The sequence below is a fragment of the Rhincodon typus genome, chromosome 5 (genome assembly GCF_021869965.1).
Source record: "Rhincodon typus isolate 14 chromosome 5, sRhiTyp1.1, whole genome shotgun sequence".
In the NCBI taxonomy this organism is placed as follows: Eukaryota; Metazoa; Chordata; class Chondrichthyes; order Orectolobiformes; family Rhincodontidae; genus Rhincodon; species Rhincodon typus.
In genome coordinates, this window is record NC_063336.1 from 61370294 (window position 1) to 61385046 (window position 14753).

The 14753-nt window shown below is 41.6% G+C and overlaps 1 protein-coding gene across 2 annotated transcripts in view; it reads left to right on the forward strand.

The window, feature by feature from the left end:
• The window catches only part of LOC109917510 (protein LEG1 homolog), a 38222-nt gene that overhangs the window by 14101 nt on the left and 9368 nt on the right, over window positions 1-14753 (forward strand). For both annotated transcript variants that reach the window (XM_048597247.1, XM_048597246.1), the window contains one exon: window positions 7371-7555. In XM_048597247.1, the coding sequence (XP_048453204.1) occupies window positions 7371-7555 (185 nt within the window). The remainder of the gene's footprint in view (window positions 1-7370; window positions 7556-14753) is intronic.

Sequence of the window (14753 nt, forward strand, 5' to 3'; positions counted from 1 at the left end):
AGATAATGGCAATGCTAAGGGAAGAGAGGGGCATGCATTCTTAGATTGTGTCTAGAAGAAATTTCCACAGCAGTAAATGTCCAGTCGAACAAGAAAGGAGGATCTGTTAGACCTGGTTCTTGTGAAGAAGTAATTCAGAAAACTAATGGAATGTTATCATTTATTGCAAGTAGAGAGTAAGGAGATCATGCTTCAATTGTACAAAGCACCAGTGAGTAATTAGTCACCTTATTTGAGAAAGAATGTAAATGCACTGGAGGCAATTTAGAGAAGGTTTAAGAAACTCATATTTGGAATGGGAAGATAGTCTTATGAGGAACGTTTGTACAGGCTAGGTTTGCATCTCCTCGAGTTGAGAAGAATAACTGGATAAACCCAACCCAGCTGCAGGATCACTACAACATGATTGATATATGTAACATCCTGAGGGGTCTTGCAATGGATGAAGTGGAAAGGATATTTCCTCTTTTGGGGGAATACTAGGGCTGCAAGGCAATGCTGAATCTATATAAGACATTAATTGGTTAGACCTCAGTTGTAGTGTTGTGTACAGTTCTGGGTACCATACTTTAGGAAGGAGGTGACAGTACAGAAAGTGATGATAAAAATGGTTCCAGAGATAAGAGACTTCAATTATAAAGATGGATTAGAAAAGTCTGGACTGTTACCTTGGGAGAGGAGGGGGGCTTAGAGGAGATGTGATAACTGCCCACTTTCAACAGAGATAAGTCTCACAGATAATTACGAGTCTTTGGAACTCTCTTCACCAAAAGACAGTAGAAGCAGATTCTTTCAATATTTTAAGGCAGAGGTAGATAAATCCTTGATAAGCAAGAGAGTAAAAGGTTGCTCGTGACTGATTGGATCAGCCATTATCTTTTTGAATGGCGGAGCAGGCTCGTGGGATCAATTGGCTTTCTTCTCATCCTAATTTGCATGCTTGTATATCATTTAAAACGTTGTCATAAAACTATGGCCTAAATAAAATTAAATTGTGTGTGAGTGTCTTCGTAGGAAACATTTTGAGAAGTGTGTTTGTCATCTTTTTCAGAGAGTAATCAGGTGACCATTGACAGAGTCACAAATCTGGCCTTAGTGCCTATGAGTTAGTGTCAGATCCTACCAACAAATACAGCGCTAAGTTTTATCGGAAATCAGCTAAGTGTCATTTATGTGAATGTTCGTGGAGGGGTTCTCTCCATGAGGTCTAGCTGGTTTTCTCATACTATTATCCCAAATTTGTTTCATTATCCTGGCACGAAGCTCCTATTGTAGCCTGATTCTCATACTCACTGCAGGCAGAGTTACTTGTCACTGCCAGGTTATCCAGGGATCGCTGATGCCAGCATCATCTTTGAACATCAGACAAGCACCCAGTCAAGTGTTGACAGTCCAGAGTTGACCTTTACCATGCACATAATGGGGCAATATCCAAAATCCAACACTTATCAACATTGGTGGCACATTTCTTTGCCTATCACTGTTTAATCATCAAGAACATAAGAACATAAGAACTAGGAGCAGGAGTAGACCATCTGGCCCCTCGAGCCTGCCCCGCCATTCAATAAGATCATGGCTGATCTTTTTGAGACTCAGCTCCACTTACCCGCCCACACACCATAACCCTTAATTCTTTTACTGTTCGAAAATTTATCTAGCCTTGCCTTAAAGACATTCAGCAAGGTAGCTTCAACCGCTTCACTGGGCAGAGAATTCAACAGATTCACAAACCTTTGGTTGAAGAAGTTCCTCCTGACCTCAGTCCTACATCTGCTTCCCTTTATTTTGAGGCTATGCCCCCTAGTCCTAGTTTCACCTGCTAGTGGAAACAACCTCCCTGCCTCCACCTTATCTATTCCCTTCGTAATCTTATATATGTTTCTATAAGATCTCCCCTCATTCTTCTGAATTCCAATGAGTATTATCCCTGCCTACTCAGTCTCTCCTCATAATGCAACCCTCTCAACTCTGGAATCAACCGAGTGAATCTCCTCTGCACCCCCTCCAGTACTGGTATATCCCTTCTCAAGTAAGGAGACCAAAACTGCACACAGTACTCCAGGTGTGGCCTCACCAGGACCCTATACAGCTGCAGCATAGCCTCCCTGTTTTTAAACTCCATCCCTCAAGCAATGACAGACAAAATTCCATTTGCCTTTTTAATTACCTGCTGCACCTGCAATCCTACTTTTAGCGATTCATGCACAAGGACACCCAAGTCCCTCTGCACAGCAGCGTGTTGCAATTTTTTACCATTTAAAACATAGTCCATTTTGCTGTTATTCCTACCAAAATGGACGACCTCACACTTATCAACATTGTACTCCACCTGCCAGACCTTTGCCCACTCACTTAGACTATCTATATCCCTCTGTAGACTTTCAGTGTCTTCTGCACACTTTGTTCTACCACTCATCTTAGTGTCATCTGCAAATTTTGACACACCACACTTAGTCCCCAACTCCAAATCATCTATCAAGCCACACAAAAGATCTTTTCTTAGTTAAATCCCATCTTACAACTAAGTCACCGCTACAAAATCCTCAATGCCGACTGGTAGCCAGCATTTTATTATTACTTTATGCAGAAGAATCACATACAGGAAAGCCTTCAAAGCATTCAAGATATTCACTTTCATTCACCAACAGCAAAAATGAAGAGGAATAAGCATAAAGAAGCTGCATTTGGCTCTCAGGACACAAATGGATTGCTTGCTTGTGAACACCAGCAATTTTACAGAGAATGAAAGATCTCTGCACCCAGCTTTCTTCTCAAACTGGACACTTAAGTCCTGTCTGCCTTGTTCTACCTGATTCTGCTGTGCCCAATAATTTAGAAAGTAATGTTCATCCTGCTCAATGTCCTCATTTTCCTCCTTGGAACTCTGTTCTCACTTTCTCAGCTTGTCAGCTCCATCATGTCACCTCACTGTCTATTCTAGCTGTGCAGAATATAGGATGCCAGGATTATGTAGCACACACTCTCTGGATTGTACCATTAGTAACACCCCCAACTCCCAGACCAATCCATTCACCTTCAGCATGCCTATTGTCTGCTCCACCATAGGCCTGGTTGAAGAATAGGCAGCATTGCATCTACATGCCGCTTCATTCACAAGGCATTGGGGGTCATGTAATGGAGCCTTCAGCTCTGGTCACAGATGATAGCTTGTGTGCCCAGTAACCATCCTAGTAAGGCATCTACAGCAGGAACATGAGAGTCTCAAGGATATGGGCATCGTGATAGCTCTCAGTGTACCAGAGCACACTTCTAAGAAGCAGTACTGATGATCAGAGATCACAGCACGTAGATGGAGTGGAATACTTTTCTATTGATGAACTCAATGGAGTTTTGAAATGGTACAGTATCTATACAGTCTATTGTTCCCTGCACCTGCGGGGTTGGGTGGGGGGTGTGGGGGGGTGCGTACAGCTAACTTCCTGAAGCCTATTTCCCAAGTTGCAGTACTGACCTCATCAAAGGGAAATGGGGATAAAGTGGTGTGAACTGGCATAAATGGCATCGGTAACAGGCTTGATACACTTGTGGATTTGACAGTTGAGAGATCCTACATGAAAGTTCAAAGCAGCTGTCACCTTGACAGCTACTGGTTTTGGATGGCCACCCATTCCCTCAGGTCACAGGTTCCACTCTAGCAGGTGGCATAGACAGTCATTGTGCCCCGGGACATCCCCAGCCTGGGTTGACACTGTGCCTTGTTCGACTGCAGGAAACAATATCAACAATGAAGATACTCCTACCCCTCTCTACCTCTTGAGGGGATCTTTAGCTTCGACAGTTACATGTGGAGGCTGTTTAACAACCATTGGAAGTTGCTGCTGGTCCTGGGCTTGTTGACACATCCATTGCTCCTCCATTTCTCTGCACAACTACAGCAATGAAAACTCCTGCTGTGGTTGGATCCAATGGTCATACTCATAATAAACCTATGTGGGGAATGTAAGAAACAATGCAGGTTCTTCATAATGTGAGCCGCCAGTATTGACATCATTCCTCTGTACAGTGGGACATGGAGCACTCTGAGAAAGAGGGCCATAGAATGTCCCTGTATAATACTTCGACAATGATGCATATATCAGAATAAGGTCCTGTCATATTGCAAAGAGACAGTAGAAGATTAAGTGCTCCATGAACATGAAACCCTACTCCTCCCAGTCCTGCAATCCTATGAAGAACATCATTGCACATAAAAGCATCTTGCATTACAATTGCGAATCCACTCCTGCGCCTTTATAGCCTTTGAGGTCTAGTATTAGTTTTGCATTTTGTGGCCTATAAGTGCCTCTTCTAAGATTGCTTGCAACTACTTCTGCTTCACAGAGATAACTATCTTCACTCTGCAATGATGGATGACATGGTCAAGACTGCTTGTGACCAACATTTGCATTTCACACAGTTGGACAGAGCATGCATTTCACATACACAACAACATGATTGCAAATGACTGTATTCTGTATAGTACAAGTGCACGAATCGTGAACCTGCTCCTTGAAGGGCCTCTCATGTCTTAGAAATGGAGCTGTATGTTGGGACAGAAAAACAAAACACTGACTCTGCACACACTGGGTGTGATTGTAACCTTTTCTCATTTGTAATTCAACCTGTTTGGCTAAGGAAGCTGACAAACATGACTAGCTACCTAGCTTTGTGTCTGTAGTAAACAACTCTGAAAGACAGAACTATTGTGAATCCTCAAAATGTGGCTGAGAGAGCAAAGTGCCAAATGACAAGCCAATGCAGGATTGTAGTAAGTGTCGAAGTAGGAACATAGTGAGTGCTAAGAAAGTGAGTGAAGAGACCTCAGATGTGCCCTGATCCATTCTACCGGTGGATACTTGTCCCTGAATGCAAAGTGTAAGTGAGCAGTATTACAATGAGAGGTGCTGGTGCACTCCAATGTATAGCATTAAATGCATAAATGTACTGTAAATTGATCATGATTTGAGGAAACTGACAGGTTATTCTTTTCACATGCGAAGGCTGAATTTGGAAGAGGAATGAACAAGATTAGAGCACTTGTAAAGTTGCCATGTCTTTCCAGAGAATACTATCCAAGTGTAGTACAAACCAGCTGGTTCCTGTGTTTACAAATTAAGTAAAGCAGGATGTAGGAAATCATGAAAATTTTCTAAATATAAAGAATTCCCATTTATGACCAGTCAGGCAGGCAGGTAGGTTATTATGACTAGGCATACAGGGTCAACAGGTCACTTATGGTGGTAAGCAATGTGCAGCCTTCCCTGGAAACCTGTAACACAGGGAAGCTGGGCCATAACTATTTTCAAGATATATTAATAACTTAGGTGATGGAATTGATGTACTATCACCAAGTATACAGATGACACAAAAATAGGTGGAGATGATAGGCACATGATAAGAATGACACAAGGAGACGATAGAGGGATATAGTTAGATTAATTGAGTGGGTAAAAACTTGCTAGATGGAATATAATGAGGAAAAAATGTGGAGTTTTGTACATTGGCAGGAAGAATAGAGGAGCTGAATAATATTTAGATGGAGAAAGACTGCAAGAAGCTGTAGCACAGAGGAGTTCTGGAATCAATTTTGAAGCGAGAATCGAAGTTCAGCAGGTAATAGGGAAGGCGAATGGAATGTTGACATCTGTTTCAAAGGAAATGGAGTTTAAAAATTAAAACTGTACAAGATACTGGTTAGACCACACCTGCAATAATTTTTGGTTCCCTTATCTGAGGAAATATACACTGGCATTGGAGTCAGTCCAAAGGTTTACTAGGTTGATCCAAATAGGTTGGAAGGATTTTCTTATGACAAGACATTGATAAGGTTGGACTTGGATTCATTGCATTCAGTTTAAAAGAATGAGAGGTGTCCTGGGGATTAACAGTGTAAATGCTGAGATGTTGTTTCTCATGTGGATGAGTTTAAAGCCAGAGGCCATTATCTCAGAATAAGAAGTCGCCTGTTTAAGGTGAGAAGGAATTTCTTCTCTCAGAGGGCAGTGAATTTGTGGAATTCTTTAACACAGAGGGTTGTAGATGATGGGTCATTAAGTATATTCAAGGCTGAAATAGACTGATTTTTAATCAATCAGGTAATCAAGGGTTATGGGAAGTCGGCAGGAAATTGGAGATGGGCATTATGATATCAGCCATGAACTCATTGAATGGAGAGCAGACTCATCGAGTCATAGAGTCATACAGCATGGAAACAATTCAATCCACTTATCCATGCTGACCAAGTGCATTTGGCCCATATCCTTCTAAACCTTTCCTATTCATGTACCTATTCAAATGTGTTTTTAATGTTATAACTGTACCTGCATTGATCACTTCCTCTGGCAGTTCATTCAACATACAAATCACCCTCTGTGTGAAAAGGCTACCCCTCAGGTCCCTTTTAAATCGTTCTCCTCTCACCTTGAAATTATGCCCCCCAGTTTTGAATTCTCCGCTCTAGGGAAAAGATGCTTGCTATTCACCTTATCTAGCTCCTCATGATTTTACAGACCTCCATAAGGTCTCCCCTCAACCTCCTATGCTGCAGTGAAAAATGTCCCAGCCTATCTAGCCTCTCCCTATAACTCAAACGTCTAGTCCTGGCAACATCCCAGTAAATCTTTTCTGAACCCTCTCCAATGTAATAAAATCCTTCCTATAGCAGGGTGACCAGAACTGTACACAGTGCTCCAAAAGTGGGTCAGATAGACTACTTCTTCTCCTTTGTCTTATGGTTTTCAAAATATTCACTGAATTAACAATGCATTGGTTCAAGGTATCAATGGAAATTATTTGCCTGTTTCTTTTGAACTAGATTAATTTAAAATGTGAGTTTAGTTTCTGATCCTGTTCCCGTGGATGTTACTCCTAGCTTACATGTTGAGGATATTGATTTCTACTTAAGAAATGAATTGCTGGGGAATAGGTATTGCGATCTCCAGTAGTTTCAGAATAGACCTTTGAGGCTGTTGGAACTGAAGTTGCTCAGGTACATCTGAGTAACTTAAAAGAATCAATGATTTTCTATAAGTCTGCTGTTCTGACTAAAGCTGTGTTGATATATATGTATTGTGTATCTATATATTAGTCAGAGATTGGGTAATCTGACTCATATATAATCACTTGCTCATCTCTACAGAGAAATATCTTCACCTCTCTACACTCAATCAGGGAGGTTTCACTGAATTGTGCTGTCTGCTGGAATCTGGGGAATATACAAATTGCAAAGTATTCCTTACTTTCATGTATATTCAATCATGAGAGTTTGAGACGATTTGGATGCTGTCTACTGATGTGTATATGTATGAAGATCTGTGCAACAAAATGATCTTATGGCCTTCATATATATTTTGTATTCATTCATGTTTTAGGCATGAATTACTATCTGGCCACCATACCATTTTTGGGTGCAGTTGAAGCAGGCTTCTTTGACGAATGGCCTTTTGAGATAGAAATCCTGCCTCCTGAAGAGCACGTGGATGATTTTTGTTACAACGCCAAAGACTGTCATACACTTATTCCTGAGACAATGGCTAAGTGGACAAATTTTTTTCAGGTATGCTGCTGTTTCAAGTCATTGGAATATTGCATATTTGTTGATGTTGTTGGCTTGCTCGCCGAGCTGGCTGGTTATCGTACAGACATTTTGTCACTGTGCTAGGTAACATCATGAGTGAGACCTTCAATGAAGCAATGTTGTTCTATTCTGCTCGGAATTTATACTGTCCAGTCTCTTAAGTTTGATTGTGTCATTTCTGGTTCTGTTCTGCATGGGTTTGTACAAGGGATCTAATTCCACATGTTTGTTGATTGCATTAAAGGTTGAAAACCAGGTCTCTAGGAATTCCCCTGTGTGTCTGTGGTTGACTTGAGCTACGATGGTAACGTTGTCTCAGTTAAATTGGTGGCCTTCTTTGTCCAAGTGCACTGAGATGAGGGAAAGTTTGTCATCTTGTTTTGCTGCTTGCTGGTGTTTGTGTATCCTGATGGCTAGTTTCCTTCCAGTCTGGCCGATGTAATGTTTGTTGCAGTCAGTGCAAGGTATTTTGCAAACTACATTGGTCCTGCATGTCATGGGTATGGGGTCTTTGGTCCTTGCAATTGTTTGTCGTAGTGTGGCTGTGAGTTTGTGTGCTACCATGATTCCTAGTGGTCACAGGAGTCTTGTGTCAGTTCTGATATGTTCTTGATATAGGGTTGTGTGGCTAGTGTACTGGGGTGTACTGTGTCCTCTTGGCATTGTCTATCTAGTACGCACCTGTAGATGAAATTGTTGGGATATCTGTTGTAAGCAAAGACCTTGCATATGTGCTCTTACTCCTTCTTGCGTAGTTCTGGTGGGTTGCAGTGGGTTGCAGCCCAATTGAATAGTGTCCTAACATGGCTTTGTTTGTGGACATTGGGGTGATTGCTGTGGAAATTGAGGAATTGTTCAGTGCTCCTCTCAGTGCACTTGGACAATGAAGGCCATCAGTTTAACTGGGACAATGTGAGCATCAAAGCTCAAGCCAACCACAGACATGCACGGGAATTCCTAGAGGCCTGGTTTTCAACCCGTAATGCAATCAACAAACGTGTGGAATTAGGCCCCTTATACAAACCCTTGCAGGACAGAACTGGAAATGACGCAACCCAACTTAACAGATCAGATCATGTAAATTCCGAGTGAAATAGAATAACATCGCCTCATCAGAGATCGCACTGAAGATGTTACCTAGCATGATGATGAAACGTCTGTACAGCAACCAGCCAGATCGGCGAGCAAGCCACAACAACCTGAGCTACAAATCTTCGCAAGAACCTTAAATGCATTTTTATTTATTATACATGTACAACAAGTGAAAATGGATGAGAGCTGATTCAGCATGGACACTGCGTAGAAAAATCATGGTGTAATTTTACACCTTCTTAGTTTTTCAGGCGTTAAATTGGTGTGAAGATGTACAGTGTAACGGGAGATGCAGTCATGCCTGTACCAAACCAAAATAGTGTGACTCATTATATTGGATGAGGTGCTCATAGAAATATAGGATCATAGGATGTAACAGTAGTAGTGGCAAAGCAGATCAGGGTAAACATGTGGAAAATTAACATGGTGCTTTTGGATGAAAGTGTTGAGGAGCTCACACAAGATAGAAACAGGACCCAGTGGACTTTAGAAGTAACAGTCCTGAAGTAGAAGAGGTCTTTACAATTTATTATCTCACTATGACTGAATATGCAGCAACAGAACCAAAGGAAACCAACTTACTGGATGACACAGGAAGACATTGGTGAAGGATGCCAAAGGTCAGAAGCAGGGCGAAGGAAGATTGTACTTCACAGTCACATAGGATGATATTTGTGAAATTGATAAGGGTTTTTTCCATGCTGGACTGGAAACCTGACTGAAGACGTTCAAATATGAATTTGCTGAAAAGGTGGGCACAGAATTGGAAGACGACAGGACAGTCAATACTTTAGAGATGAGGAGATTGATATGATTTGTGAGGTCACAGGGAACAAGAGTAAGATTTTTTTGGGGAGAGGGGTGACAGTGACAAACTCAAAGAAGAATGGGAAGAACCTGATGTGAAAGAACTACTTAAAATATTAGCTAACCCAAGGACCAGAAAGGGAAGTGAGGTGGGAATCAGGCCATGGGGGCAGGAGGTGGATTGTTTGGAAAAGGTGAACTCAAAGAGGAAATGAGGAGCAATAGGAGGAAAAACTAGAGAAAGATGTGTGTTCAGGGATAGGGAAGGGAAACAATTGAGAAGTTTGGCCAGTGAATCCAAACATTGTCTTTTGAGGCTAAATGACATCACCATAGCTGTATCTTTCAAGATCAAAATCCTTGAGATTACCATTGATTGAAAGCTGGACTGTACCAGCCCTATAATCCTGAGTCTGGAAGAGCAGGTTACAAGCTAGGAATTTTCAGTGGCAAGTAACTCATTCCCTGTCTTCCCAATGCCTGTCCACCATCTAAAAGATACAAGTCAGGAGTGTGTTGGAATAATCTCCATTTGCATTGGTAGATGCAGCTCCAATAACAGTCAAGAAGCTCAATGGCACCCAGGACAAATGGATACATTATACTCTGCCCACTCATTCAAGTCACTAATATAAGTAGTAAGCAATTGAGGCACTAGAACTGATCATTGTGGCACTCCACTATTAACAACTTTCTAACCTTAATAAACACCTATTAATCCTGATTTTCTCTCTGCTGATTGCTTACTAATTCTCAATCCATGCTAACGCACTACCCTCAATACCACAAGCTCCTATCTGTGCAATAATCTTTTTTATGGCACTTTATCAAATACTTTCCAGAAATCCAAATAAACTGCATCTATAGGTTCCCCTTTATCAACACTGCTTGTTATGTCCTCAAAGTATTCTAGCAAATTTGTCAAATTTTATTACCCTTTTATAAAACATATTCACTCTGTTTGATTACATTAAACTTTTCTAAATGTCTTGCTATTTCTTCTTTAAATATGGACTTTAGCATCTTTTCAATGTCAATTATTAAGCTAACTGGCTTGCAGTTTGCAGTTTTCTTTTTCCCTCCCTTTTTGAACAGGGACATCATATTAATGGTTTTCCAATCTGCTGGAAACGTCCCACAATCCAGTGAGTTCTGGAATATGTTGACCAATCTCTCCACTATCTCTACAGTTACTACCTGTAAAATACTTGAATGCAGGCCATCAGGTCCAAGTGACTCGTCTGCCTTTAATCCCATTAATTTGTCAAGTATATTTTTCCTTATGATAGGATATTGTAAGACCTTTCCTCCCATTATCACCTTAATTATCTGATATCTTGGAATGGTTACAGAGTCCACTACATGAAAACCAATACAAACTTTCACTGTTATCAGTTCCCCAGTCTCAAATTCCGACGGTTCCACATTCATTTTGGCTACACTCTTTTATATACCCATAAAAGGTCTTTGCTGTTTATTTTTATATTTTTCCAATTTACCTTCAGAATCAATTTTCTCTCTCTTTGTTAGCTTTTTAGTCATCCACTGCTGGTTCCTAAAAAAATTCTCAATTCTCTGGCCTACCAACAACTTTCACTGCTTTGTGTCTCTTTGTATTTTATTGGACAGTCTCCTTGACTTTGTTACCCAGGGATGGTTCACTTTTCTCAATAAGCCTATCTTTTTGACTGGAATAAAATTTTGCTACATGTTATAAGATGTACAGCATGGAAACGGACCCTTCAGTCCAATTTGTCCATGCCAACCAGATATCCTAAACTGAACTAATCACATTTGTCTGCATTTAGCCCGTATCCCCCCAAACCTTTCCTATTCATGTACCTGTCCAAATGTCTTTTAAATGTTGTAATTGTACCCGCCTCCACCACTTCCTGTGGCAGCTCATTCCATACACATGCCACCTTCTGTGTGATAAAATTATCCCTCGGGTCCCTTTTAAATCTTTCCCCTCTCACCTTAAACCTATGCCCTCTAGTTTTGGACTCCCCTACCCTTGGAAAAAGACCTTGGCTATTCACCTTATCTATACCCTTCATGATTTTATAAACATCTATAAGGTCACCTCTGATACTCCAGGGAAAAATGTCTCAGCTTATCCAATCTCTCCTTATAACTCAAAGCCTCTAGAACCAGCAACATTCTTGTAAATTTTTCTGTACCCTTTCTAGTTAGCAATATCCTTCCTATAGCAGAGCAACCAGAATTGTATGCAGTATTCTAAAAGTGGCCTCACCAATGTCTTGTACACCAGCAACATGATGTCCCAACTCTTATACTCAATGCTGTGACCAATGAAAACCAAGTGCCAAGCGCCTTCTTCATCACCCTGTCTACCTGCATCTCCACTTTCGAGGAACTATGAATCTGCACCCTTAGGTCCCTTTGTTTGTCTGCTTAAATGTCTGCCACTGCTCATCCAGTGACATTCTCCTGGTCTATTTTCCCATCTCACTCGAGACAACTTCTTTCTCATACTTATGGAACTGCCCTTATTTAAGTTGAGGACACTACTTTGAGACCCAAGTTGCTCTCCATCAAACTGAAGTTGAAATTCTACCATGTTTTAAGCACAGCCTTTTACAGAATCCTTATCAATCTGACCTCATTTCCACATTACTAGACCAAAAATAGTTTGATCCTTGGCAGATTCTGCAGCACACTGCTTTAAGAAAGTATTCTTGAAGCACTCTAAAAAACATTGTCTCCCATGTTACCCTTGACCATCCAATTAGTCCAGTCAAAATGCAGATTAAGATCACCTATGACAATGTAGTACCCTTCTTTTACACTTCCACATTTCCTGATTTATATTTTCTCCTAGAGAGGCAGCTCTTTGGGGACCAATAAACAACTCCAAGGAGCGACTTCTTCCACTTGCTATTCTTTACTTCCACCCAAGCTGATTCCATATCACAATTCATTACACGTATTTCACTACTTACAACTGCACTGATACCTTCTTTCGTTAACAATACTTGATTGACTCCCCATCACCACCTTCAGCATTCACTCCTTTTGCCTGTCACACACTGTACAAGATGCACTGTGCTGGCTTACCAAGTTTCCTCATGGCATCTACCACATAAAAGGACAAGGACAGCAGATACGTGAGAACACCAGCCGCTGCAAGCCATACACCACTGCGGTTTGAAAATATACCACTGTTTCTTCATTGTCGCTGGTTCAAAATCCTGGAATCTTCTTCCCAACAGCACAATGGTGTCCCTTATAAGGTTCTGATTTGCAATCAGTTAATTTCTGATTTTTAAGTGGTTCGAATCACAGCCTCCAACCCCATCCCTGGTTCTAGACACTGGAGTTATTTAGAGAATGTGAAATGAAGAAGGCAGTTGACAGGTGTTTCAGGGCAAAAGAATCTCTGTATTTATTTACAATACAAGTGATAAGTATAATACAAGCAAATGCAGTAAACAGGGGAATTAACAATATCAATTGTACAGAGAACAGTGATGAAATACACGATTAAATTAAACACAGATTAAACACGTTTAGAACCTAAAACAACAGTTTTAATTAAAGATATTTTAATCAAGCTTCCTACCCTTGGGGTTCCCTGCACTGTCACCACCTGCCTTCCCCTCCCTGCTAGCTAGGTCAGAACGTTTGGAGTCTCAGCTCACTACTGAGGAAAACATCATTTTGAAATACACCTGGCTTCCGGAGATAGCTCAGTGGTTAGTACTACTGCCTCACTGCACCAGGGACCTGGGTTCAATTCCATCCACAGGCGACTGTCTGTGTGGAGTTTGCACGTTCTTCCAGTTTCTGCTGGGTGCTCCGGTTTCCTCCCAGAGTCCAAAGATGTGTAGGCCAGTTGAATTGGCCATGTTAAATTGCCCATGGTGTTTAGGGATGTGTAGATTAGGTGGGTTACAGGGAAAGGGTAGGGGGATCGTTCTGGGTGCGATGCTGTGAGGGTTGATGTGGACTTGTTGGGCCAAAGGGCCTGTTTCCACACTGTAGGAATTCTATGCTTCCCAATTGCCATACCCAGAGCCTGGTGAAGACTTCGGACTGCATAGGTTTTTCAGTTTGAGTTGAGTACGCTGATGCGGTAAGGTGCACATTGGGTCTGTACTTGACTTTCTTTACCTTCCCTTGTTTTGCGGGCCTGATTTTCACCTCAGGATGTGCCTGAGGCCTTGTGGGTTCGGTCTGGTCAGTTGGTTTTCGAGTTTGTCGGTTCGTGGATCTGCTGGTTGTGGTCGGTTGCCATTGGTTCTCCTTGTTTGTAACAGGCCTGTGTCTGGTAGCTTTCGCTCGGAAGGTCTCGGATAGTTCTTTGATTGCCCTCAGATTGTTCTTTTGGATTGCCCTTGGAAATAGCTGCTGGAATTTACTCTTGGAATATAGCTGCTGGAAATAGTTGTTGGAATTTCTCCTCCAGAGATAGCTCTGACAAGTGAGATCGGGGTCTGCAAATATGCTGATTGTGGGCCCCTTATCTTTGTGCCAAGTCTGTGCCTTCCGTTGTGTTTCTGGTGTTTCTCCTAAAGTTAGTTGGTTTCCCAATTATTAAGAGTATGTGTGAATGTATTTCAATTGAAGTTGAATGTCTGGTATCTCTGTAGGACCCATTCTGTCTGTGCTCAGTCGCCCAAGGTGCAAAAGCTGCGTTGGACCCCAATCTGTTTCGGTTGAACGTTCTTTTAGAGTGAAGGTGTAAATTGGAATTCCAAGCTGAACAATAGTCACAACATGACCTCCCAACTCCAAAATTCAATGCAATGACCAATAAATGCAAGCATACCAAATGCCTTCTTCATGATCCTGTCTACCTGCAACTCCACTTTCAGGTGTTGGATCCTGGAATAGTCAGCAGTTTTGGCTGATGATAGCAGAAGCTGACAGAGCCAGATAAGCTGAGGAATGGTAAAACCAACTGTCTGCCAAAAAACATTCACATCTAGACTTCTTGAGTACACTCATTAAGAAAGAAAATCTGAAGGCTGTACCGGGAAAATGCCAAGATGTGGGATAAATTTGGAAAAATAGGCCATGTGAAATGGTAAGGTTGAGCGGATCACCATGAATGTGTGCAGGTAGAAATTGAGAAGATAGAAGAGCAATGAAATCAATGATAAGAGGGCATCATGAGTTCAGATGATGGATGAGAGGTCACTTGGTGCAAAAGTTGGGGGAAACAAGCTATAGAAATATCTCGGTGAGAAACTGGGCATTGAGTTCAGGTCAACAAGGTGTAGAGCTGGATGAACACAGCAGGCCAAGCACCATC